The 27,583-nt window shown below is 46.2% G+C and overlaps 2 protein-coding genes across 6 annotated transcripts in view; one reads left to right on the forward strand and one right to left on the reverse strand.

Moving 5' to 3' along the window:
• The window catches only part of MDGA2 (MAM domain containing glycosylphosphatidylinositol anchor 2), a 290,230-nt gene that overhangs the window by 166,535 nt on the left and 96,112 nt on the right, over positions 1–27,583 (reverse strand). For 4 of the 5 annotated variants that reach the window (XR_004307273.2, XM_032444620.2, XM_085549693.1 and 1 more), the window contains exon 3: positions 22,173–22,347. Coding sequence is in view for 3 of the 5 variants with exons in the window: in XM_032444620.2 (XP_032300511.2) it covers positions 22,173–22,347 (175 nt within the window). In the remaining 2 variants the exon portion in view is untranslated. The remainder of the gene's footprint in view (positions 1–22,172; positions 22,348–27,583) is intronic. The other variant, XM_085549694.1, reaches the window with a different exon arrangement.
• LOC146760857 (inositol 1,4,5-trisphosphate receptor-interacting protein-like 1) lies at positions 13,899–16,170 on the forward strand. Its single transcript, XM_085549700.1, has one exon. The coding sequence runs from the start codon at positions 13,905–13,907 to the stop codon at positions 15,561–15,563; it is 1,659 nt and encodes a 552-aa protein (XP_085405826.1). The 5' UTR covers positions 13,899–13,904; the 3' UTR covers positions 15,564–16,170.

Raw genomic sequence — 27,583 nt, forward strand, 5'->3', positions numbered from 1 at the left:
CCCACACATCAGGGAAGTTTCCAGACACAAACAGCTGGCAGAGTGGGAGCGCTCCCAGATAGCAACAGTAAATGTGAAAGACGTTGTAAGCCATAAACTCAGCTTTGTATAATCTCGGCTTGTTTCTATTAAGTCTCTGATCAGATTCCTGCAAACAGACTGAATGTTCAAGCCATTAACATGGTCTATCTTTCCACTCTGGGGATATTTACAGCATCAATTATCTCAAACCTCATCTGACACGTACTTATCTCAGACTGATCTAACTACAGCTATTACCATGTGTTAGAGACAGTTTTAATTTAGAAAAAGGAATAGCATAAAAGGCATTCAAATAACCTTACAGAGCTCACTGGATCTTTCTGAGGATGAAAATAAAACAAGATCTGCATGCGCAGCCAGGTAATGCTGGGGAATTAATACTCTAATTAACTGTAAGACCTTTTTTTTTCTGAGATTCAAAAATACCGAAGCCAGGATTATTATATTGAACAAATTCTGCAAGGTACTTCCTCAGCAGCCATTCAGGGCTAATTAAACATCATTGAAATGAGCTCAACATGAAAATATAAATCTTCCTCAGCTGATCCTAATATAAATTTTGCATTTCCATTCCTGCATGCATGATTATTTCATCTCCACTTCTTAATTTTCACAAGCAAGGCTGTCAGTATGCATTAGAAGCCTTAATGGTGTGTTTACTGTAAGAGGTCACGCACACAGGCATTGCAATGCAGCCAGCAGTGCTGCAGCCTCTCCTGCTCCCACCTGACCTACGCCGCTCCTAGGAGTCACTCTTTTCCATTTGCCTCCTATCAATTATCCCTTCCTTAACGAGAGCTGTCAGCGCTCTGTGTTAACACGTGCCCTAACCAAATAGCTGCAGTACTGCAACAGAAGTAAGATTTATTATTCCCATGACAACACTCACCAATAACTGGCCCAACCGCATGCATGCAGGCATGCATTTAACCTCACTGAACCATCATCACCCAGCACCACTCCTGGTTGAATGGCACCAGGTGGCAGCGCTGGGGTTCTTGGTGCAGCATCTCTCAAGCTCCCATTCCCAAGTCCAGCTCACATTTACTAATGCCATAAACAACGCTCTTACCCCAAGCCAGCTCCACTGCATTCCACATCCATTGTGAGCATCAGTCGTTAATGCTTCCTGAGAAACTCCGCTATTAAACACAGGGCCCAAGAACCCCCAAATCCTTCTGAGGCCCAACATGGCCATTCCCAATGGTTTGATGTTTTGTGACTGTAGCATGTTGCTTTCCCTTTGAGGTGGCTGCACAGCCATGCTGGTGCTGCTGGGTCTCTGCTAAAGGCCCACATAAAGCTTTTAGCCACTGAACCACCATAACCTTTTTATTTGGTGAGGGTTATCTGAATTTATGCAGCAAACATGCACTGGCCTCATGCTTACAGACACATAAACAAACAGCTCATGATGATTTGTGGTACTTTGGTAATGGGAGGACGGCTGGACTAGATGATCCTGAAGGTCCTTTCCAACCTCGTGATTCCATAATTCTATGATAAATGTGCTATTTTCTGCAGAGAAAACAAAGTATCAGGGACACACTGCGATATAATCAGACTAATAAAAAGATTAATATGAGAGTTTGAGACTCTTTGTGGAGCCAAAGGCTCCGTCCTGCATTTCCTTCATGCTAGACTTGATTTCATTGAAATTGCTGTAATTTTAATAAAATCACTGGATCATTTTGAATGTCTGCTCTTACTGCTTCTTGGTTTGTGCCTTCTGATACCCTTCACAATGGAAGAAACAAGCAAACACAAAAGAAACAGCTTGCAATGCCGTGCTCAGGTGATGTTTCAAGCCTGCAAACCCCAGATGGAAAAAGTTTCCTGTATTTATTGCCGAGTCCCACAGTGAGAAGTAGAGTGACTACAAATGAAAACGTTTCATGTCTGATGGAAGGGTCCCTCCCTTACACTGAGGTTCATTTCCCCTGAGCAAGAGAAAAGGGAAATAAGTGGGAAGCTTCCTGTGGTGCAATGTGTATCAATTGGAGCAACTGAGCTACATCAATCCAAACACGACCAATTATCCATGAGCTTTTGGAGGAGGTTTTTGGGGTACCATTCTCAACTCTAACACAAGCTCACTTTAGAGCTCTTCAGCTGCTCTCTACACACCTCCTGGCCCTTTATCCTGATTATTCTACAAGTTCAAGGGGAGAATAAAGTATTAGGTGGATCCTTGCTATGAATCTGCTTTGAAACGGTTAATGCCCCATAGAAATAATGGACATGTGTAAAGCAAAGAAGACCAGAGCATGGAGAATTAAACTAAGGAAAAACTTACATTCTCATCAGTGCCTACTTAGGCCCTTATTCTGACATATCTGACTGTTTGACTGGCCATAAGTTGATAAATGTTAGGTTTGACCATTCTTTCTTAGTTCACAACAATGAGCACTATTTACTGCACAGTTCCTTATAAACAATAATCCTTGCAAAGTGCATGTACAGCTCAATCAAAGAGGGGGAAAATGGGATAAGTCCACACTAGGACACTGCCAGCTCCTGCTATGCTGGGCTGTTAGCACAGAGTTAATCAATATTAATCAAAGATCCTTTGGAAAATGAGTTTTTCCCTGCGAGCACTGAGAAACCAAAGGGAATGGTCTTGCAGTTGACAAATGGCTCCACTGAAAGTAGAAGAAAAAAGAGATCTGTTTTTAATGCTCTCCTTATAGACATTACTGTTACTAACAACACCATTTGACATCAGACTGGATACGCAGAGCTGAAACTCTCATTTCCCCATCAGTGCTCTACCAGTCCCATAATTAACACTCACTGCAGGGATTTTCCTTCTTTCCCAATGACTTCCCCAAGACAGCTTGCCCACTGCACTCTCATTTTAGCAACCTCTGCCCCCTAACAGCTTTCCGAACCTCCAGGACAGCAGTACCTGTGCATCTGAAAGTGGGGGAACCTGTCTGTAAAACAGCTTTATCAACACCCAGCAAAGCAGGTGGGAGCATCGAGAGACCTGTAAGGTGCCTGAGGCCATGGATGGGCATCCAGCCCATATCAGTGGTGGGGCTGAGGGGGCTGCAAGGTGCATTCCAACCCGACCGTGCTGTGATTCTATGGTTCTGTGAAGGCAGTTGTGCTGCTGAATGCTTCCAGATGAATTTCCCCACCTGCAGCAATGGCTTGGGAAGCACAGTCAGCCCATGCACAGGCCAGGAGCACCTGAGTGCCAGGCCAGGCCAGAAACAGGCAAATCAACACAACTGAAAGGGTTGAATTGATGAGTCCAATGAACAGAATCTGACTCCTGCCTCTGAACACACCAACATTTTTCACATGGCAAGTGCTCTCTTTAATGTTGAGATCTGCAGAATCTGCCTCGTTACCTTGAGAAACATGTGCTGCCCTCATTTATCTTTCTCTGTGCCATCTCCCTAGCAGGGATACAATACTAACTGCAGCAACCTCAGCTCTCCTCTGCCTTGCTCATGTATGAGCCAGGCTTACAGGAAGGAGCCTCTGCTTCACGTTGTGCCTCTCAGAGGGCCTGACAGGGAAGTAAGGTAAACAGCAGAGGTTCAGGAGTAGAGTTTATTGACCTTCTTCTATTTACTTTCCAATCAGTATTTGTCTGTCCAGGACGGGAGGGTTCCAAGACTGATTCCCTTTGATGCTGTGCAAAAGATGAGGGCATCTGGTCCATCAGCTGCTTAATAGGTGATCAGCTGATGTTACTATATGCAAGGCATGTGAGATAGGAGGTTATTTATAACCTCTTTGATCTACTGCAATTAACTTTCTTTCATTTTCTTTTTGACAATTCACAGGTTGAGTGCTGAGTTTGGATTTCATTGTTCTACTCTGCCATTTCGTTTTCCTCCCATTCAAGGCAATCGAAGAGATCAGAGTAAACGGTGAAGATAAAGACCTGGGAAAGCTTTTTGATCCAGCTTAAAAGCAGCAACGAGGTCTTTGCATTGTGTGGCATCATTTTAAACCTCTGAAGAAAGCTCATGTTCTTTTCCATCTACAATTTAGTTTATAGCGTGAGGTCGCGGTGCAGACTTAGCACCAGGACAGCGCTAACAGCTGTGGCTGAAGGCAACTCTGGTGGTCACCATGCTCAACTCCCTGCCCAGAGCTGCCCCAGCTTCCAGGGGAACCATCTGCTTTGTGAGTAATGGATCACCCAATGATGGAATTGACCAAGTGGTCCATAATTTTCATCTATTAAAGAGGGAAAATGGCTCAACAGGCAGCACTTGGAGTTACCAGGAGGCATTTTAATACTGAGTTAATTCACATGCACAGCCAGCTGAACGGCTCAAGAGTTTACTTTCAAGATCTCTATAAGCAGCGTTACAAAAGCAGCTCTATGAAAACAGAGTGCTTTTGACTAGAATTGACTTCCCCCAAGGTGACTTTGCTTGCTCTGAGTTCCTCCCTAATTAAGTTATGGAAATAAATACAATTCCAGTACAAGCACGTGGTTAGTATTGCTCATATATAGCATTTAACAAAATCAGAAATGGTGATAAAATGCAAATAACGTTCCTTTTCTTTATCTATTAAGCAAAGCCAGAGAACAAGTGGTCACACAAACAAAGCTAATGTTTCCTGTACAATACTCACGGTGCAACATCTTTAATATTCTAGACCATTCTTCCAAAGAAGGGAAGTCATTTTAAGATGCCTTCTGTATTTTGCCTTTGCTCCCCATCCCCATAGAAAAGCAGTAAGGAAGGTCGCTGCTTGGTTCCAGAAGATCCCAGTTAACTGATTATCCCTGAACACATCATCACTCTCTGCTTCTGTTATCTGTGCTGCCCGGACCTAATGCATAATGGCTCATTTAAAAAGCTAAATTCAATGATGGAGTAGCCCAGCAAATAATGACTGTAGTTGCAGAAATCAGGTCATCACCAAATCACCCCTATCGCTAACAGATGTGAATTAGGTGTGGTTGAACGCTCCTGATTGGACTCCAAGCCCTTTTTTGATCAACACACCAAAGGCAGCATCAAGTAGGTCATTAATGCCGCCACATCTGGTATCCTGCAATGAGCGGTGGGCTGGAGTAAGGAAGTAGATAATGTGGATAACAGCACACACTGCAGGGGAGAGGCATAGCGGGATGCAGCCTGAATTTCAGATGGTACCCACTGTAGAATTATTAGGGTGTATTTTACAATTTCCATATTTAAAAGGGGCAGTATTCACTCTGACAGCCACAGACCCGTCCTTCCATTCTTTCAGAAAAGGAATAAAAATACCCCACTCCCCTTTTATGTAGCAATTTCCTTGACAAGTTGACATGTCAGTGCTGCACTCAGTGTCTCCCAACCCCCATTTTAAGCAAAGATTTTGGTAAGGGAGCAGAGCAGTGATAGCAACAGGGCCTGAGGGAGCACAGGGAGCTGGGGTCAGGTGGGACACACTGCCATCTCTCTGATGGCACAGCAGTGACGTGGCAGTGCCATTGCTGGACTAAACCCATTGGAGAACATGAGCCACGCCACATAGCAGCACTGTGCAGATTGCCCACAAACAGCTGTTTTGCTTCTAAATACTCCGCACAAACATAAGCGCTGTGAATTACTCCTCTTCTTGCGCCCAGGGGTCTGATTGTTAAGTATTAAGCGTTAGCACAGACTTACTAAAATAAAACAGGGAAATGGCATCCTCTGCACCTGCCTTTTACGCTGTAGGAGCTGAAGCACAGTTTTCCTAGGCAGTGCTTGCAGGTGGGCTTGGGCAGGGAACAACAGCTGGGTAGGGCAGCTGAGTGCGATGCTTTGCACCACGTTCCCTTCTGGCACAAGGATAGATTCCTTGCACTCGCAAAGCGCCTGAGCCTTCTGTCTGATGCTAAAAGGAGCTGAAGTCAGGACATGCACATGAGATGTGTATCCCACTCAATGATCACTTGCGGTTGCGCTCCCAAGAGACCTGCTTGCCTTCCTGACCCTACTGATGGAAATGAAACACACAGCACATGAACAGCAGTATCCCAAGCTCTCTTTAAGACTTGTTTTATAAATATGCATGGGTAAATTCTCAAAGTTCTTCTGTGACCCGAGTCACATTAAATGCTACCATACCTTGGAAGAGCATCCTCTTTCAATGAATTAAGAAGGCCCAACTGTTTGATCCAAGACTTCCCTTGGACTGTCCTTGGCTTGCAGAGCCCAAACCCCAGTCAGACCCCTGGTCCTGGTGCTTCTTGTCTGAAGCCCAAGAGGCAGTTCAGGGCTCACCTGTCACCAGGACTCACCATGGGCACACAGAGTCTGGGCAGCCCTTCTGGGATGGTTCTCCCAGTGCCAGCATTGCCAGTGCCACCTCCTGTAGCCTTGCCAGGGGATGGCATCAAAAGCAACACATCAGCTATCGAATATTCGGTGCTGAGCGCAGTTGTAAACCAAGGACAGCAGCCTACAATGTTCTTCATCCAGATCTACATGACGGTGCATGACAGAAAATAGCAGATATCCATTGATCCATGGTGGGGGTGTGGGTTTAAGCCTTAGCCAGCTCTTTTGGATGCAGGACTGGAGGGATGTGGGTATTCATTTTCCCCAGCAGCATAGTATCTAAATATGGTTTAGAAAAATAAATTCAGAAGAAAACTTCCCAAAGGCTTCCTGGAAATTGCATTTTTCTTTAGGGGGGCAAATTATTGTTGCAGAAAAAACAGTGACAAGAAATTTCCCGAGGCTCAGCCCGGTGCACACAGCATCCAGCAGCACTCAGTTTGCAGGGGGATAACAGACACAGCACAACTCCTGGCCAGTAAAACCATCCATGTAAATGATGGCCTAAGCTTATTTTAAAATTGTGTGTTCTTCAAATTTTTATAACCTTTATGACAAAAGGGGGATAAAACGAGCGCATGAAGCTGGCTTATACTGACACTTCAGTTCAGCCAAGGGTACAACCTGGATGTGTTATCAGGAGGGTGGTAAACCAGCCTCTCTTTTGAAACTCAACCTGCTTTGCTATTGTCCGTACCGCTGATTCCAATGTTTCTGCTTCAGTGTCCCCTAATTAAAATGTTACTGGTCAATATTTCCTTGAAAGCATCTCAAGGAGCTTTTTTATTCATGCGTAATTGCTTCACAGATAATGCCAGAGGAACACAATCAAACAGCTGACAAATCAGCCCTCTGTCGGAGTCTTTTAACGCATTTCATCTTCATCTGTTCCACTTAAAAACAGCCAGTGCCACTCAGAGCCTTGCAGCCAGCACTGGAGCTCGGCTGGTTCAGACACAGAGGGCCCAATTCTGGTGTAACTTATTTCACACCTATGAGGAAAGGTTGAGGGAACTGGGCTTGTTTAGCTTGGAGAAGAGAAGGCTGTGGAGAGACCTCATTGTGGCCTTGCAGTATTTGAAGGGAGTGTATAAACAGGAGGGGAATGGCTGCTTGTGAGGGTGGGCAGTGATAGGACAAGGGGGAATGTTTCTGAACTGAGACAGGGGAGGTTTAGGTTGGATCTTAGGAGGAAGTTTTTCCCCCAGAGGGTGGTGACGCACTGGAACAGGTTGCCCAAGGAGGCTGTGGATGCCCCATCCCTGCAGGCATTCAAGGCCAGGCTGGATGTGGCTCTGGGCAGCCTGGGCTGCTGGTTGGTGACCCTGCACACAGCAGGGGGTTGGAGCTGGATGGGCATCATCGTCCTTTTCAACCCAGGCCATTCTAGGATTCTATGATGATTCTACAATTAGATCTCCCCAATCTGGCAAGAACATAACCAGCACTGTATGATGGGAACTCAAGCCCAAGCGTCAACAACATGCACAGAATCCTCTCAGTGCTGGTGCATTTCTGCAAAGATAAACACTGTCCTTGCTCTGGTTTTTGCTTTGGAAATCAACTACTTCACTGACAGAAATGAAGAACACTAACAGCCTATTCACAGCTCTTTTTGAGAGATACTCTTTAGAAGCATAATACTCAACACAATGCAGTATGGTGGGCAGCACCTTCATAAAGCTCTGCATGTTCCACTGGACTTTCTGAGCTTCCCCTGCCTGCAGAGATGCATCACCTCACGCTGTGAAGGTCTCCTAAGGAAACCACATTGTAGCTCTGGTCAGAATTGATGCTGGCAACAGAAGCATGGGGCAAAAGAGCCAGAAAACAGCTCCCAAGCCCTGCAACCCTCTCTTGCATGACCAGTGCAGCCAGATGTTCCTCCAGGGAGTGACTTGCAAAAGATGCTCCTCACTGCCAGCTGCCCCGTGTCCGTGTCTGCCCATCTCTGACACCACACAGCTTTTCTTGCTGTCTAGCCTAGATCTCTCACTGCAATTTAAGCCCATCACTGCCAATACTATCTCGCGCAGAGCTTTTAGAAAGAAACCCCCCTTTTTTAGTTGCCCATCCGCAGACTCCCACTAAATGCGCTCTCCCTGCTCCTTTTTCTTCCCTCCTTCACTCTGAGCAGTCCTTATGAATTATTCCACAGCTGCATCTGAAACCTTTCCTGCTCCCCAGTCACTCCTTCACCCTTTCCCAGAGGTTCCTCCTTGCTTCAGCCCACAGCAGGGACGTCACCCCACCTCCTGCAGCACTGCTGCTTCATGGAACAGTGTGGCACAGTCACAATCCCATAAATGCGCCTACAGATCAGCAAAAAGAAAAGGCAAAAAATGGCTTTCCAGCATGGAAACACAGAGAAATGCAGTACTGCAAGAGTGGGAGGCAATATCCAGGCCACCACAAGAGGCAATGAGAGGCCATTTGAGACTCGCTGTTATGCAAAGTTTCAGCTTCTTCCTAATTACTGGCAGTTTAATGAGAAGCGCCTCCGGCACAATGGAGTGAGATAAAACAGAGCGCATTAAATCTGGACAAATGCTCTTACTACTTGTGATCCTACTTCCCATTAGAAGTCCTGGGTCATTCCCACTTCCCATCTACAGTATTAGGGCATATAGCAGAGTATGGTACAATCTCAGGTAAATGCAACACGGACACTTCTAGAATAAGGAAACTAAATGCATTCTTCTTCTGGAAATTCACATGGAAAAGAAGTTTCTATCCACTGTACCCCAGTAACCAACCCAATACTTGACTGTGGAAACTGGAAATAGAGGAGGAAAAGCATCCTCCCTATATCCCATAACAAAGCACTTAAAACCTGGGATGTATTCTTACATACAGCTGCTTCCCAGCCTCGCTCTACTTTACTTCCAGGAGAGGGTTAATTAAAGATGTTTCTTCTAAAACCATTTCTTTTGACAGGGGTCACTGTCAGAGCGGGCTGCAGTGGAGCTCAATGGAGTAATGAAGGCAGAAAACAGGGGAGAGAGTGAAAAGGAAGAGGCACGAGTAGATATCCTGCAGATCAGGAGGTACCCAGGCTCCCGTGTTACTGCAAAATGCAGATTACAGGAATGCCTGCCTTAATGCTGGAAGGCTATTTAAAAATCCATCAGAACTCTAAAATATGCTATTAGGGACTCTGCAGTCCCAACACCTACTGCATAAAAATCCCGAGCTATTAGGCAAACCAACATCACTTCAGGTCAGCCATCAGCAGGCTGCCAAGCCTTAAAATAGCAGCAGCGTTTAGAATGCTTTTCAAACAAGAGGGAAATTCAGCTGTGCAAAGCTCAGCCCTCAGCTTGCAAAAGGTGTTCGGTGCAATCAGCACCCAACGCAGCTCATCCCCCAGGTGCATCCAAGTGCAGCCGATGCGAGCACTGCTCTTGCTCGCTCTGCATTGCTACAACACCCACAATAACTCTATCTTCTGCTATTGACATGGGATGCAGACACTGACTGCCACAATGCTGCTGCTTCTGACTCCCAGCTCCTGCTCCTTCGTTTGATTCCCTCGCTCTTATAAATCAGGCAAGAGCAGCAAGCAGGAGACTGATGGATGCCACTGTTCTTGAGCTGTATTATTCCTTCACCGCCCCAGCACAGAAATGGGGAAGGCTCCTCCCCTCCTGTGCCTGTTTTTCTCCATTCCTGCTAATAAGGTCTGTCTTCCCTGCAGAGCATCACACAGACACCGGCCTCGGTGGGATCAGAAAGAGCAGAAGGGGGCAATCAGACATCAAATGCGAGCAGCGTGTACAAACTGCACAAGCCTGCTGTGCCAGCGTGAGGTGTTCACAACAAAATCCAGCCCTGGGGAGCATCCAGGCAGCATCCACATTAGCATCCAATGAGAAATCTCCATTTCAACCTACAGCTTTTGAGGCCTTCATTTTCAGTCGCCTGTTCGAAGCAGGAAAGATATGCAAACATTACAAAATGCAACATACAGACCAGCCTAAACGATGCCTCATTCTGGATAATCAGGTCTTCTTAAAGCTTTCTACCAAGGACTCCAAAGGAAAGCACTTGTAGAAAACAAGGCTGGGGATGCTCACCAGGAAAAGTTTGATCCATGGACCAGGAATCCTGCATAACTATAAAGCATGCACAACATTTTATCATTCTAGCTCGATTCTGAACATGCCAGTGTTTTGTCGGCCTCTTACAAGCACTAAATACAACCTTTCATCAGCGTGAACAACATCAGGCTTTTTTCTGTTCTTCGGCTCGCACAAAGCTTTTCATAGGAAGAAAATAGAAATGCACAGAAGCTAGTAAGGCACTGATAACACCCAACAGCCACCGCAAAGCTATTTAATGCAGTCTGAATAGTGTGACAGCTGGGGGTGCAAAAAGGTATTGAAGTTACTGTAAGTGCTCACATTTGCATTAATATTTTATGGCACGGCTGCCTCACCTGTTCCACAATACACACTTATGTCCTTCCATGCTGCTGCCATAGACCACTGTGGTCAAATATTGTCTGTACACAGTGTGCTGAGTTTTTCGTAGCCTTTTTAAACCACAGAATCACCAAAGCTGGAAAAGACCTCTAAGATCATCTGGTCCGACCATCCACCTGCCATCAGTATTTCCCCACTAAACCACCACCTTCAGTACCACACTAAAAGGGTTCTTGGACACACACCCCCAGGGATGGTGACCCCACATTCTGCTCCATGCTCCAGCCATCTACTGGGAGGATCTGCCATATCAAGAGGGATGGGAGGGTTCTCCCAGGGGAAAATACAGGCACACATAGCAGCCAAAGTGATGACAGTGAGAACTCTACCCCATCTCCATTTGTTTCAAGGTAAACCCCAGAGCAGAGGTCTGTACAATACCTCGTTTCAAAGTGTCTTTTTTTATTGTACCATAAAAAAAGAGGTGATGAAAGATTAACACATTTGCTTTCTTGATACGCTATTACTTATGCTTTTGTTTTATATTAATTTTCCACTTTCTGTTTTCTTTTAAAATTTGCACTGGTTATTTCTGGTCTTTCATCCTATCATGTACATGAGGATTTAGGCTTTTAATAAAGGAAAGGCCAGAAAGGAAGATCAAAGAAGATATCAATGAATATTGCTAGATACCAAAGCTGGACATTAGAAGCATCAGTGCAATCAGAACGTATCATTCACTGCAGCCAGAACAAAGCAAACACAAGTCAGAGAGGTGACACAGAAACTAATGGAGCAGCTGAAGTATATTTTCGTTCCCCACATTTTATTCCAATTGCCACGGTCAGGGGTCTGAGATAAACATCTGCAGAGAAAAGTATGGGAAAGCTGCTTCACAACTGCATGGGGTGAAGGTACCACCCAAGCCCAAACAAGTGACTTCCCCCTGCACAGGCTGAGAGCTGAGCAGAGAGGAACCTGATGGGGTTCATCAAGGGCAAGTGCACGGTCCTGCACCTGGAGAAGAATAACCACATGCATCAGAGTAAAGTTTGGGGCTGAGGTGCTGGAAAGGAGCCTGGTGGCCAGCAGGGTGACCACGAGCCAACAGTGTGCCTTGGTGGCCAAGAAAGCCAATGGAATCCTGTGGTGCATTGCAAAGAACACGGCCAGCATGCAGGAAGGTGCTCCTCCCCTCTACTCTGCCCTGCGGAGGCACATCTGGAGTGCTGTGCTTAACATGGGGCTCCCCAGCTCCAGGCAGATGGAGAACTGCTGCAGAGAGCCTGGAGGAGAGTACAGGAGTACCTCCCAATGGGGACAGGCTGAGAGCCCTGGGGCTGTCACAGCCACACACAGACCACAGCAGCTACAAACCCTCCCCATGAACTGATGCACTTCCAGCTTCAGCAGAATGACTGTCAAAGAGCTCACTGCTGAATATCCTTCCACATCAGTTTCCCCAGGTTCTCTCCTCAGTGCCAAGTGGACTTAAGACACATAGCAGCGCCGTAGCAAGAGGGAATCACAGGGCAGCCTCCTTGTAATTCAACGAGAGCACATCATTATCTCATCCAGAACAAAAATAGCACTCTGGCAGAAAGCATCACCTCCTCCTTGTCTCATCTAATTTAAATCCAGTTTCTCTGCCTTCTCAGGGTGGTGATCTGGGAAGGCAGAGGAGGACGGAGCACAACAAGGAGCGGTGCCAGCTCAGCCCCTTCTCTGTTCCCAGCCCTGCACCTTCATTTGCCCTTTGTGACCTCCCTCATCTCAGTTACCTTCATCACACCCACTCCTCTGACTCCCACAGCACCGCAGACAACCTCACAAGAATAAATTGGACTGCAACGTCTATTCTGCCCTACATAAATAAGTAGATCGTACGAGCTGTGTGTGTGCCTGTTTATGTGCCATTAAGAAAGAGACAAAACAAAGATACGCCTTCCTGGCAGCACATCTGAAACACTAGGGCAGCGTGCTGCTGGAGCATGACACAGAGCATGTTTACAGTGGCCCAACAGTGAAACTACTGGGAGCTAAATAATGATTGACACCACGTTTCATTCTGCATCCTCACTAGAGGGGTGAGCTTGGACTGCTGCACATGGGGACCAAGCAAGTGGCCAGAAGGGAAGGGGAGGTGATTGTCCCCATCTACTCAGCTCTTGTGAGTTCCCATCTGCAGTACTCAATATGATCTCAATATGATGACCAAAAAGGACGTTTGGAAAGCTTGTTCCAAGCACTCACACATGGAAATATTCACAAAATCTTCCTATATTTTTCTAACAAAGTTTATTTATTCCATCAGAGAGTTGAAGGTTTTCTCTGGGCAGGTTGCCTGGCTGAGCCTGCTAGTTCCAGGGGGAATGCTCCTCAGTGAGGGTGCTTTGTTGGCCCAACCTGCACAGCACTGTGCTGGTCGTGTTTAATAATGAAATCAAGACTGATTCCTTAAGGGAAGTTTTTTACCCAGGGGGTGGTGAACATAACCTGTGGGGTGCCACATGAGGAGCACAGCATCCATGGGAAATACCACCCCATTTTATTTTAAAGAAAGGCCCGGGCAGCTCCCACCTGCTTAGTAAAGAGCGTCCCCAGGAGCTCTGTCCAGAAATATGCCTCCAAACTGAGGCAGTGCCGTGGCTCAGTGGCCATGTGCCCACCCTGGGCAGCTGAGAAGGGTGGAGTCGGGCAGCCCATTTGTGACATCAGCAGGAATGCATTGCATCACAATGCAGGGGATGGGTTTAGGGCCACAGGCAGGCAGCGCTGCTGCATTTTTGACCTGGGCCATTGGTGAGTGCAGCAGCAGGGGAAGGTCGGGCTGGACGAGGGAAGTGGTGCAAACACCGGCCCCTGTGGGAGCACCACGGGCAGTGCTTGGAACTGTCCCTGCCAGCGCTGGCCTCGGTCCCTGCTGCCACCCAGCTCCCTCGTACCCACTGCTCCTACCTGAGCACAGGGCCATGCGGCTCCTGGCCCCGCTCCCTCCCAGCCCCACTGAACCCCTCTCTCCCATCTCTTGCAGATCATGGCTTTGGTGTTTGTTCTCGCATTGGTGGTGAGGGCGCTAAGTGTCAGTGTCAAAACTGATGAGCTCATGCTCGAGAACGTGCAGCGGCGCGAGGTTGATCTGCAAAAGCACATGATACCTCCGCAGCACGAGATTGAGCAGAGGAATGAGCAGCAGAGCTGGGTGGACATGTCATCTCTGCTCTTTGCTCTGCTGCAGCACTGGAAGATCTGGTTCAGTATGGGACTGATTCTGTTGCTCTTTTGGAACATGGTGCAGTCCCTAAAAATGAAAAAGCGTGATGAAAGCAGCAGTGAAAACGACAGCTCCAGTGGCAAGGAGGAGGCATCCGGAGTGAAGGAAGAGGAAGAGGTGGAAAAGGAGGAACAGGAGGAACATCAGGAGGAACAGGTGGAACAGGCAGAACAGGTGGAACAGCAGGAGCAGGTGGAACAAGTGGAACAGGTGGAACAGGAGGTGCAGGTGGAACAGGAAAAACAGCAGGACCATGTGGAACTGGTGGAACAGCAGGAGCAGGTGGAACAGGGCGAACAGCAGGAGCAGGTGGAACAGGGCGAACAGCAGGAGCAGGTGGAAATGGTGGAAAGGGAGGAACAGGAAGAAGAGGAGGAGGATGAGGAAGAAGACTTCAAAGATTCAGAATTGACCAAATTTCTCAAACAGCGTGCCCTGGCAAAGGTGGAAGGAAGGGCCACCAGGTGCCCCATAGTGGAGGAGCTGATGAACGAGCTCGTGCAGACCTTCAGATTGCTCTGGTCCAACACCTTTTTCCCGGTGCTGCAGCCCGCCATTGGGGTGGGCAGCGCCTTTGAAGGCTGGAGTCCCCGGGAGTGGGACAATGTGTACTGCCTGCTCGTGCCCATAGAGCCTCCCCCCGGCCACAGCTTCCTCCTGGAGCTGGGAGATGAAGGGCACGGGCTGGCAAGGAACTCCCGCGTCCGCGTGGAGCTTCAGTGCATGTGCCAAAGGGAGAAGCTGCTGGGGAATGTGCTGTGCTTCCTCCACCACGAGGAGGAAGAGCTGAGCCAAAATCAGGACCCCAGCCTGCTACAGACTCTCTGCACTGACTCCTACCTGGATGTGGAGAGAACTGTCACCTGGTTCACCGTACAGGTGGCAGCAATCTGGAAGACCACCCACCACGCGCACGCCTACAGCCTGAAGGTGCTGCCTTCCAGACGCTCCTGCAAGCTCCAGCTGACAGAAGCCTCCAGCGGGGAAAAAGTCCTCGTCGAGCTGCTGTTCGGGGTGCAGCAAGACCACTCGGACATCTACCTGACCAGCCAGAACACAGACGCCGGCTTTACGCCCAGCACAACATGGCCGCAGAGCTGCGCTGTGGCAGAAAAGAAGTTCCTCCAGCACACGGCCAGGAGTACCGGACAGGACAGCTCCCACCTGCACTGCCTGACGTTGCTTGCCAGCATCTTAGTGGGCATGGGCTTTTCCACCTATGTCATCAAGACTCTTGTCCTCCACAGTTTGGCCATCATCCCTTTGAAGAAGTGGCGCAGGAAGTATTTCCTGAATCGGATGGAGAATCTCCTGCGGTACCTGCGCTTCTGCCTGGACGAGAAATGCCTGAACCACTTCTTCCTTGGCAGCAAGTCGGTGCACAGCACGATTGTCCTGCCGCAGTCCTTCCGATCCGCCAAGCCGCTCAACCTCTTCCAGCACCTGGAGGAGGACCCGGACGCCCACTCCATAGCGCTGCGTGAGTTCAGGGAGCTGAAAGATCGCTACATCAGACTGCTGCTGTTCGGACGCTGAGAGACCTTTGTCCGAACTCTTCTCTTGTTTTGGCTGCAAGCTCACATCCTGTGAGCAATAAGACTCTGAGACCTACCTAGGAGGCCAGAGGTGGCTGTTTCCTTGTGGCAGTCAGTGTCACATTGGAGAGAGCTTACCAGTGGAAGATCCGGCCTGTGACCAAATGACTCCAGCTTGGTATGGAAGATCTGGGGATGGAACCATTGTATCTTGTGAATGCAAGATGCAAGCAGATGCTTCCATGCTCCCTCTTACCTGCTGGCAAGGCCCAGAGGGTGGGAAGGAGTTCCTGCTGTGGTCCAAGAAACAGGAAGCTGTCACTCCAAACAGAGCTGACGCAACCACTCTGGACTTTCAAATAAGTCTGAACTGTCATTGTAACATGTCATCTTTGTGGTCGTCATCAACGGAGCAACAACCTCTGACGACCCATCTCTACTGAAGATCAACATCTGAACTACAAGTCATGCTGGAAACCCAGCGGTGACTAATTCTTTCTTGCTTTCTACAAAGACTCTTTGCTTTTATTTCCTATCTCTTTTCTATTGCCCGACTTCCCTTCCCCATTTCCCTAAACAACAACACCTTTTAATAAACTCTTATAAACTATAAACTATTTATCCTGTTGTGTCTCAATCTTGCCGTCGAGTGTACGTATATTGAAAGAACCTCCTCTCCCTGCTCTAAACTGGAGCAAGACATCCTTGGTGCTCAGAGCTCTGTGTGTCGGGAGCACCGCACACGGCAGCCGTTCCCTGCTGCCTCACCATGAGGAGCCAGACCCCGTGCAGCTGAAGAGGCCTCTGCACAGAGCTGCTGACAGAGACTCCTGTTACCAGCTGTGCTGGGACCGCTCGGCCTGTCAGAGAGCGTCCCTTTGTTCTGGGAGCTTTGGCCTCTGCACAAATGCCAAGAAATGCCTTGCTCAACTCAGTGCTGTGTTTGAGAGGGACCTGCACAAGGAAGGACTGCAGTGTCAGCTGCACAATGCCGTGGTGAGACGGCTTCAGAATGCTGCCATGACGAGAGAGTTCACCATCCCCTGGGGCAGGGAGATCGACTGCTTGGTCACCCTCAATTGAAAAGGAGCCAAATGTAGAGGAAGTGGAAGCAGGCTTGTGTAGCCTGGTAGGAGTATAGGGTCATTATATGCATGTGTAGAAAAAAGATTAGGAAAGCCAAGGCACAGATAGATATAGTTGAACTTGGCAAGGGGTGTGAACAATAACAGGAGTCTGTTCCTTGGGTACATATGGAGGAGACACAACAAGAAGAGTGTTCCCCCTGTGATAAGTGAGAACAGAGGATTGGCCTCAGACATGGAAAAAGCTGAAGTGATCAATGAGTGCTCTCTCAGTCTTCGCTGGTGGTCAGGCTCCTCCCCATGTCTGCCAGGACCCTGAAGCTCCTGGTGTGGGCAAGAGGAGCTGATTATGTCCCACTGTAACAGTGGAACATGTCCTAGACCTCCTCATGAAACTGAATGTATATATTTCCCTGGGGCCTAATCATATCCATCCAAGGTTATAAAACAAACGGCTGATGTGGTTGCCAAGCTGCTCTCCGAGAGAGAGGGACCTGGACAGGATGGAGAAGTGGGCCTATATGAACCTAGTGAGGTTCAACAAGACCAAGTAGAAGGTGTTGTACTTGGGCTGGGGTGATCCCAGCTGTTTATAGAGACTGGGCAAAGAATCCCTTTGAGAGCAGCCCTGTGGAAAAGGACTTGGGGGTCCTGGTGGACAAGAAGCTGGACGTGAGCCAGCAGTGCGTGCTTGCAGCCCAGAAGGCCAACTGTGTGCTGGGCTGCATTAAAAAGGATGGCCAGCAGAGAGAGGGAGGTGATTGTCCCCCTTTACTCAGCACTTGTGAAGCCCCGTCTGCAGTACTGCGTCCAGGCCTGGGCCCCCAGTATAGGAAGGACATGGAGTGTGTCCAGAGGAGGCCACTAAGAAGGTCAGGGTGCTGGAGCAGCTCTCCTGTGAGGAAAGGTTGAGGGAACTGGGCTTGTTTAGCTTAGAGAAGGCCCTGGAGAGAGCTCGTTGTGGCCTTGCAGTACTTGAAGGGAGCGTATAAACAGGAGGGGGAACGGCTGTTTGTGAGGCTGGGCAATGGGGAATGGTTTGAAACTGAGACAAGGGAGGTATTCAAGGCCAGGCTGGATGTGGCTCTGGGCAGCCTGGTCTGCTGGTTGGCAACCCTGCACATAGCAGGGGGTTGGGACTGGATGAGCACTGTGGGCCTTTGCAACCCAGGCCATTCTAGGATTCTATGACTACCATTAAGATCCATCAGCATTCATACAGAGAGCACTATAACTAAGCTTCCCTGCACAATGCTCAGTATTTCCCTTCCACACCTTTTCCCTGGATGAGATGGAAATCAGCAGCAGGATCTCTGAATTGCAGACCCAGCACTGCCTCTGAACAACACTTCTCTCTCAGACTCGTGATTGCACATGCCACTAGCAGCCACACTAGAAGGCTGAAGATTAGCAGTTTGATATCTTTGCCATTTGACACATTTTATCAGCAGCGTTCTCTGTCATCCCCAAGTCAGGAAAGCTGTGATGCTCTCTGTTTGCTGAAATAATCTGTCAACACCAAGTGTGTTTCAGGCGCTTCTACATCTCAGAGCACGGAGGTACCACTCCTGAGCACGCAGCCATGAGGACAGGTACAGCTGCAGGAGATGCTCTGCCAGGCAGATCTCTGCTCTGAGACAGCTATTGCTGAGGTCACCTCTGCACAGAGCACTTTTCATACTAAAATCCCTATTAAGTAAGGCATCCAAAGTGGGTCTGGAGTTGGGTCCAAAGCTGGGTCTTGTTTTCGTCTCTTTCCCACTGCCATCACAGGATTAGGAAATAACCCTGAGCACCCTCAGGCATTGCTGACAACTGCCTTAAATTTCCAGGTGATGATCTCTAGTGTTCCCTCAGAGCAATGGAGACGATGGACAGCTTAAAGCACCCTGAGAACCACCAGGGAAGCACACAGCATCTGAGTAAACCATAAGAGAGTCACATGAGTGATTAGAACGTGGATGGGGATGAGTTGGGCAAACCCCTGGGGTGATTACCTCTATGTGTATTAAGCACGCTGAGCCTAAACACGGGCATAATAAACACATACTTGGGAGCAGGTCAGAGCCTCACAAGCTTCTCCATTCTGCCTCTGCACTGATGCTGCACAGAGGGCTGGGATCAGCACAGGGCAGCTTCCACTATAGGGGAAAGCGCCGTGGTTCAACTGCACCAGGCTGCACCAAAACCCAATTCACGCAAAGCCAGCTGATGTTGGGTGAAGTTAACAGAATGCTTCATGTAAACAGAATACCCTAATGTGGATCTAACTAATCTCATGTAAAGGGGCGGGTTCTGGAAATAGAGCTTCAAGCCAAGATTTACGGGGATCTCTGAATAAAAGAAAGGGTTGTTCCCCCTAAAGCCTCAGCTCAGCCTCTTAATCCTACAATTACACAACTTTCCCAACAAGCTGCACAATGTACAGCTCTTAGCTACCACACAATGCAATCTTAACAGATCTGTGCACTGAATCTGTCTGATAAGCGTTTTTCATCCTGACTTCAAATTCATTTCAGACATCTTTTAACCAGTTCAAATTCACTCCAGTTTGTTTTGCTCTGGCTGTGTAGCCTGGCCTGGCATCCATTGAGATCCATGATATAAAGAGGATTACAAATTTATTTTCATTGAAACAATTAGCACATTCGTTTCTTAAAGGTTTGGTCAACTCTCCTTCAGGAACAAACCCTTACAGCGCTCTGCTTCTCTAAACCAAAAGACTTAATTTATACAGTAAGCTTCCCTCCTTAGGAAAGGGGAAAGTGTCCTCCAAATCTCAAGCAAAATATTTCCTAGGAGTCAAGTACAAAAGCTTTTTCTTCAAAGTGGAAAGATGTGATGTACTTTAAAGGGACGCTTCCAGAGGAAGAAGAAAGAGTTCAAGAGCAGGGTGAGCTCAGCTCAGTTCTCCTCCTGGTGGATGAGCAGAAGGCAACCTGCCCCAGGGGTAAGATGCAGAGGGAACCAAGTGCCCTTGTTTCAGCCTAAGGTGAGAGAAGAGGATCTTCAACCAAAGACAACACAGCCATCTTCATAGAAGGAGCTAGGAAAGAAACTCAGGGAGGTGAGATGCTGAGAATCATAAAATTATAGAATGGCCTGGGTTGAAAAGGCAAACAGTGCTCATCCAGTTCTAACCTCCTGCTATGTGCAGGGTCGCCAACCACCGGACCAGGTACCCAGAGGCATCCTGGCTTGTAAAGCTGAAGAGGGAAAACCATATTAATGTTGATTTCCACATTGGTTTTGGATCCAAGAACACTTTTGAAGAGCTGGTTTAAGTCTTCAGCCTCAAATGTGAAGTTTGAAAAGGTTCCGTATTTGCATAGCTCGAAAATGGAACAAACAAAAAAAAACACCCACAGAAAATCTTTGCCTCCTCATTTATCTCCATTACCATCTTGCTGGCTGGATGCGAGATGTTAACATCAACACTTGGAACAAAAACAGCATTCTCTGATAATTTCCTGTTCTTCATTTTCCACTTAGCTGTCGTGCTTGGCAGCACTCAGAACCTCAGCTGGTGGTGCTGCAGGATCTATGATTCCACGATAATCATAGAATCATAGAATCATAGAACCACAAGGTCGGAAAGGACCTATAAGATCATCTAGTTCAACTGTCCTCCCTTTACCATACCTACAGGAAACCCCTAAACCATGTCTCCTAGCTCCCTATCCAGGAGCTAATATTGCACCAATGCCTTTTTTTCAGAAATATATATATTTTCTAGTTGTTTACTTTAACAGATTTGGGAGTTTCATCACAAAATTAAAAACATCTTTTATTACAGTGCTTCTATGTCTTATGAGCTTCAACTTGCCTGGCTTCTGTGGGGTACAGTCTTTTCTCTCCTGTCTTCTTTACAGCTAGATCCAATCTGCACTGGTATTGAGCTTAGCACACCAGTCTGCCCATGTGTATTTGACCAACAACAGAAGACAGTACCCAGTGAAATATCTGCCTGCATATGATGGGTAATCACCTTGTACTTAATCACAGCTGGAACCTGAAGTTTGTCATGCTCCAGAAAGACAGAAAACTATTTGAGGTGTATCGAGAAGCAGCATCTGATCTTCAGTGAGTACGGGAATGAAATTAAACTGCAATGAATCCCAAACAACAGATCCAAGAACACAGGCAAATAGCTAAATAAACCATGATGGGAGGAAAAGGCTGTCTCTGCCAGAAGGAACTCACTCTCAAAGCTGAAAAAGAAACTGCGTGTCAAAGCAACCTTTCAAAACTCTCCTTGCTCAGACCATACAGCATCACAACCTCCAGACAACACATCCCGCTAGCAGCAGTTTGATATGAAGAATTAAGGAGAATCTAACAAATGGGTGCTGGGGCAAGAGAGACGCGCTTCAGTGCCATCCAGAAAGGATCGCTTAAATGAGCCAACCTCACAGCAAGTGCTGAATGTTGTCTATTCATTGGACTTCAACAAATTAATGAGGCATTACTTCCTAATTCAATTATTGCTTATAAAGGAGGTAGAATTTGGGCACTGGTACAAGTTATGGCTAGTTAAGCAAATCATGAAGGTAAGTGCACTCACTGGGAACATCCTGATATCTTTTGCAAGGCAAGAAAATTCCCCAGGAGGGAATTCCACCATCCCATAAAGGAACCACAGAAATCCCCAGCTCTTGGGTCCCTGAAGTAGCAAATATAGTGATGTTCATCTTGATGTTCATCTAACAGAGAGAGGGTACTTCTGGAGAAACAAAAGCTCAGTGCCTGTATAGTCACAAGACAGGCTTCTTTTTGAAGGGCTCAGTTTAACTATTTATGTGCACATAAAGATGCTTGTTTACACGACGCTGCTTGCACTAGAAGAGTCTCCAAATGTGTATTGCGAAGATTTTCCATCCTTCAAGTACTTCCAAGAGCTTTTTGACTTAAGGTTCTCCTTAACCTGAAGTGTGCACAAAACCACAGCTGTGTGACGCACTCAGATCTCTTCCCAATAGCTGAACCCAATCACTGAATTTATAGAGTTAAATGCAAAGTTCGTCATTAAATCTAGAGTGATAAACTGAGAGAGAAATCTGATTACAAACAAGCTTCATGCCCCACACAATACTCTTTCCCTGCCAGTCCCAGTGACCAACTGCAGTACAGTCTCCATGCTTTGCCCAGCATTTCAAGGGTAGCTTTTAATACAGTTTCATGGGAACGGGAAGAGATTGCCACTGCAAACAAAAACCCACAGATCTCATACAGCAATTAAATACATATGCATGCTGCAGACAAATCAGGCTAAGATGCACTCTTATTGTGAACATTTTTATCATTTTTAAGATATGTCCACAGAATAACAGCCCCATCTGACCTCAGTTAGGGCAGCCACAGGACTTCTGAGCACAACTACTCCTATGGCAGTAGAGCGTGCCCTCAGCTCCTGTGGTTTCATGGTGGGACTCCACAAAACCTGTGGGGTTGATACGAGAGTATGCTAAGAAGCCCTGCAAATCTTTCTAGGAGAGCACAGAAAGGATCACCCCACTGTTACTTACAGTACACGTCCACTCGGATGGACTTGATGGCCGGTGACCCCAGGCCGTTCTCGGCCTTGCAGTAGTAGCGGCCTCCTTGGTGGCGCTGGATGTTGGCTATCCGCAGCGTTTCATTGAAGACACTCGAGTCTTGGAATCTGTCAGAGGCACTTCCCGCTGTTTTGGTCCACCTGATCTGAGCAAGCATCAAAAAAAAAAAGACTGTTACTTGAAGCTGCAGTGTGGAGATCTTGCCAGTGGCTGTGTTTTATACCCAATGGGAATGCAAACCCTCCATGAAAATTAGGCATCTTTAACTTGTAAAGTTAACCACCAAACAAGCCCCAGGGGAAAGTCCTTGGAACTGAGTTATTCCTCCTCTTCTGCCCTGTGAGGCTCAGACAAGCACCACCCTACTGCTGCAGAAGGGACTTTCTTTTAAGAAACTAGAATAGAAGAAACGCCAGGGCCACTAGCAATAGGGAAAAGCAACTGAATCATGGAATCAGTAAGGCTGGAAAAGATCTCTAAGATCATCAAGTCCAACCATCAACCCATCCCCACCATGCCCACCAACCATGTCCCTAAATTCATTACATTCGCAGCCAGAAATTCTCTTCCCCTTGAAACAAGTGCAAGGTGTGGGCTGAAATCACAGCAACAAATATTTCCTAACATTTTTCACCTCTTTCTGGCTTGTTAAATTCATATGGCTGAGTGACTTTGCCCTCTTGCCAGGTGACCTGTATAACTCTTGCATGGTTTTGCTGCTCCGGAATAAAGCAAATATGCCAAACTCCACATCTACAACATTCAGACACTATTAGTGCTGCTATATTTACCAGCCTCAATCTGTCTGTACTTCTATTATAAACTCTTGGCTCTCGGGCTTTTAAATCATCCATATAAATGTGCTGCAGGATAATTTTGGAACACGCAGCTCTCACGTGCTGCAGAATACAATTTCATCACATATATATATTTCAAACGCTTAAGAATTATCTCAAAACAGTATTTAAGACACACACTGATTCTCTTCTACATTTCATTTCCCTCTGTGTAATCATAACTATCAAAACAGTTCTGTTTGATTTTTAGATGGAAAAAAAGGTGAGGGCAAGATTTTGCTCTTCCTCCTATTCCTCTCCCTTGAGGTGTTCCAAGTGGTAGAATACAGCCTGTCCTGGCAAAGAATGGATAATCTAAATAATGTATTGAAGGTATTAACAGCATCAAGGGCACTGGTAATGTTATGTAGCTGGTATTAAAAATTACAGTAGTGTTTATTTGGAAGATGCCGCTTTGGTCTCTTATAATTGCAAAAGCCTCCCAACCCCGAGTCTTAACCTCCTCCTCATTATAAAGTGTTTCAACACGAACGTGCTTGGCTGTAAACAGATGCAGACAGCTTTAAATATACAGATATATATATGCTTCAGGGGCAAGAGGAGCAATTTCAACTCAGTAAATAATTTTGTAGTGTATGTGGAGACTCCTGAAGAATGAAAGGAGCAGTTGATTATCTCTTAAAAGATATTCCTCAGCAACGTCAGTGGTCTGATTTCACTTCAGGTCATTATTTACCTTAGCCTTAACTCAACATACACAAGAAAACACTCTGATCAATACTGCACTGTAATGTATTGAATGAACTCAGAAGAACGGCAATTCTCAGACATGGTGTGAATGCATTAATCAAGAAACTGGGCACCAGAATGCCAGATGTCTGAACCTCAAGACCTTTTTTCAGAGAGGTCCTCCACGGCTTCACCCGCTGCGAGCTGCAGGCTTTGGAGTGACCTCTTACAGGAGAGCCTTTAACCCATCCTTGGGGTTGCAAGCTCTCTTCAATGCTCAACACAACGACCTTTATGGCACTGCTGTCCCTGAACTGATATCACTCTGCTTTCAGGGCAGGGAGAGGTGGCAAAATGGGTATAATGGGCCAAGGGGACACCATGGTAGGTATTGGCCTCAAAACCTATCTCTGCTTCTCTACCACAGGGGATTTCACATTACAGTAATAAATAAATAAATATTATATAAATACATTTATATTATTATTATATTGTAAAATAAATAAATAAATAAATAAAATTAAAGATTTTAGAAGTAGATTAAGTGAATATCTACATAGTTCAGATCCTGCATTTTCCCCCATTACTTGGTGCAAAGCAATCCTTCAAGCAAATGTATGCTATCAGAGGTGGCTGTGCATAACCTACTTTCCTGCTTAGAACCCCCAGTTTCTAGAGCAGAAGTAACACAGCACGCCCTGCGTGCTATCCACATAGTGTGGATAATGCAGGGAGGAAATACATTCTGTTTCACCCAGAGGTCAAAGCCATTTCTAGTCATAACACAAACTTTTTTAATAAACGAGCTACATCTGCACATCATAGCATGCACAAATTAAACTAATAGATGTTAATCCATCACACAAATACGTACTCGCTTCTGAGAACACAGTTTCCAAAGTACTCATTGTCACCGCTGCATGTTTGGAAATCCCACTCATACTGTCACTTCTCTGCCATAATTCTGCTTCTTAGTTAACAAATCCCTCTTTCCTCTTCTTTCTTTTTTTTCATGTAAAACATGTATAAATCAAAGACAACTTCTGAACAATTCATTCAAAATAATTCAGTCTTTATGAATGATTACGTTCTAACCCATCTAGCCATAGCATGACCTACATGGTTTACCTATTTATGGTCAGCCTCTTCTCCTTCGCAAGTAGAAATAGGATGAGAGGGGATGGCCTCAAGTTGCACTGAGGGAGATTCAGGCTGGATGTTAGGAAAAATCTATTCTTCAAAAGTTTGGCAATGCACTGGAAAGGGCTGCACAGGGAGTGGTGGAGTCACCATCCCTGGAGGTGTTCAAGAAACATCTGGATGTGGTACAGAGGGAAATGGTTTAATGGGGGAAATACTGGTGGTAGATGGATGGTTGGACTGGATGACCTTGGAGGTCTTTTCTAACCTTGGTGATTCTGTGATCCTACATCTTCATCTGATTTGTGTACGCATGTACGTTCCCTGAACCATCAGCATCTTTGACAGCATTGCATTGGCTGATTTTGCTCAGATTTTACCAACTAATTTTGCCCAGGAAAAAAAAAAAAAGTAGCATATAAGAAAACATTTTAAGTTTCAAATAACATTTTTCAAAGACAATATTATTGTCTACGTATATTAAAACAATAAATAATTATTAGCAACCTTCAAAATACCTTTAAAATTATATACTCCGAAACTTTTTCCTTTGTTCAAAACCCAAGCCCCATCAATGATAAAAACAAACCATTCCAAGCATGGATTTCTTGAAAAATGCATTGATTTAGGGTTTGGGTTGCAAGCTTTGGGTCAGTGCTTTCATCAGCTGGAGGTAGAATGTGAGAGGGGAGCATCTGCTCCAAGGAAACATCTTTCTCTAAATATTCCACCAAGTAGGGTGGGCAGCAGGAAACATCTCTCTGGGGTCACCACTCGGTATTTTCGATAGATTTAGCATGGGATATTTCATTCTTCTTTGGAAACAGCTGATAGAAAACAAAGTTCTGACAGTCAGTTTCGTACACTGCAGCACTGATATCTAACACAGTAAATACTTGCCTTAGAACAAGAATACCTCATGCTGGGCTGGGATTGTACGGCATCTCACTGCCACTGATTGAGCTGCTGCCCTCTGACATGGCTAAGGAAACAAGGATGTGGAGGCTCTCCTGATCACTGCTAAAATCCCCAAGTCCCAGCCTGAGATTAAAGCCTTCCTTTGCATGTCAGAGGCTGTAAAAGAGCTCTTTGCACAGCTTCATTGGGATGTGCCGCAATGTTTCTTTGTGCACAAAGACATGCGACTTTGGAGAAATACATCTTAAAAAATGACCACAGAAGAGGAATGGGTGATGACCCATCTGTGCCCCCCTCATTTGCAGGGACTTATAGAACAGATCTGAACCCCACTGCCCAGCGCAACTCTGCACTGTGCTTACTTTGCAAGCTCACGTTAACTCCAGTAATTCTTCTGGGCGTTCACCAGTTCAGCCTCACCATATGTGAAAGGAGAACATTCACGTGTCCAAGTTACAGGACTAGTTACATGTATGGATTAAAAAGGGCAGAAGATGTTGAGTTTCAATGGCTTTTATAGTAAAGCAGGGCTGCGGGATGCTGCATGCCCAGTGACACAGAGGGTACAAAACATCTGGATTTATTTGACTAGATATTGCTTTGGGCTATCAGAATGCTGCAGTGGTATAAAAAATTCTCTTCCTATTTGTAATATACAGCGATATCTGAAATGCTGCTGCACTGAATAATAACAGCTTTTATTAAAAGTGGTGTTGATTGTTCACAATTTGTTATGTGGAATATCAAGACTTGCATAGCAGCCAATCCCAAGCAAGCCCTCCTTACTGCCAGAAATGATAATCCTCCATCTTCCACAGGGCTACAAAGCTGTTACCAGTGAGAAACCAAATGCAGAACAGGAGACTCTCCCACTTCCAAATCTATTTCTTCAGATCTGCAGCAGCTGAGATGCAACCCTGAACATCAAATACCAGCCCTGCTCTAACCTCACAGCAACGCAGCAAGAAGGCTGAGCACTGTCCACAGAAAACAGGCATGTGGCCAATGCCACTGACTTTCATGAGACAACTCAGGTGCTCACATTTACACACAAACTAATGCTTCAGTGGGTTGATGTTGAAAAGCACAGGTTTTTTACTTATCTAAAATTGATCTAAGACAGCAAGTGTTAACATGCAGCACATGATTGGTTCTGATTCAGTGCCAGAGATCAGAGAATTTACTTTCCAGCTCGACTGCTGTAACACAAGGAGAAATAGGAAAAATAAACCAAAGGGCAAGAAGAATAACTGAAGACTTTGACATTTGATAAAGAGTAAAAAAACTATTCCTGAGCTACCTATCCCTTCATCTCTGAAACTTCTGCACTACAGCAAGACAGACGTTTCCATCCTCAACCTAAAGCCAAGTTACCCAAGAGCTAACCAAGCCCCAGCAGCACAACGTGGTGCCCTGGAGCCAGGAGTTCTGTATGAACTGACCTTCTGCACACATAGATCTCACAGATATACTGAGCAAAATGCAGATCCTCCCCACAGAAAAGCAACTCCATTGCAAAAAGATGCTGTTATATAAGCAAAGCAACATCTTGCTTTAGATAAGCTGGATCCTATTACAGCCCAGGTTTCTTTACCAAAAGGTGGTGTCTGGGAAGATCCATAGGCACCTTCTCTTTTTGTAACCTGCTAAATAATTAATTGAAGCAATTTATCCTCGTCTGACTACAATGCTTTTCCTTATGACTTTAAGAAGCTTCACTGCTCCGAAACATTTGCACTTTCCTACTGATTAATCAATATACATTTTACTATCAATATCTCACTGAAGGATGGAGTC

Source organism: Coturnix japonica, chromosome 5 (genome assembly GCF_054131305.1).
Source record: "Coturnix japonica strain WE chromosome 5, WE-NBRP24, whole genome shotgun sequence".
NCBI lineage: Eukaryota > Metazoa > Chordata > Aves > Galliformes > Phasianidae > Coturnix > Coturnix japonica.

What these genes read in the sequence shown, in the direction of transcription:
- LOC146760857 (XM_085549700.1), top strand. Translation starts at nt 13,905, where the DNA reads ATGATACCTCCGCAGCACGAGATTGAGCAGAGGAATGAGCAGCAGAGC.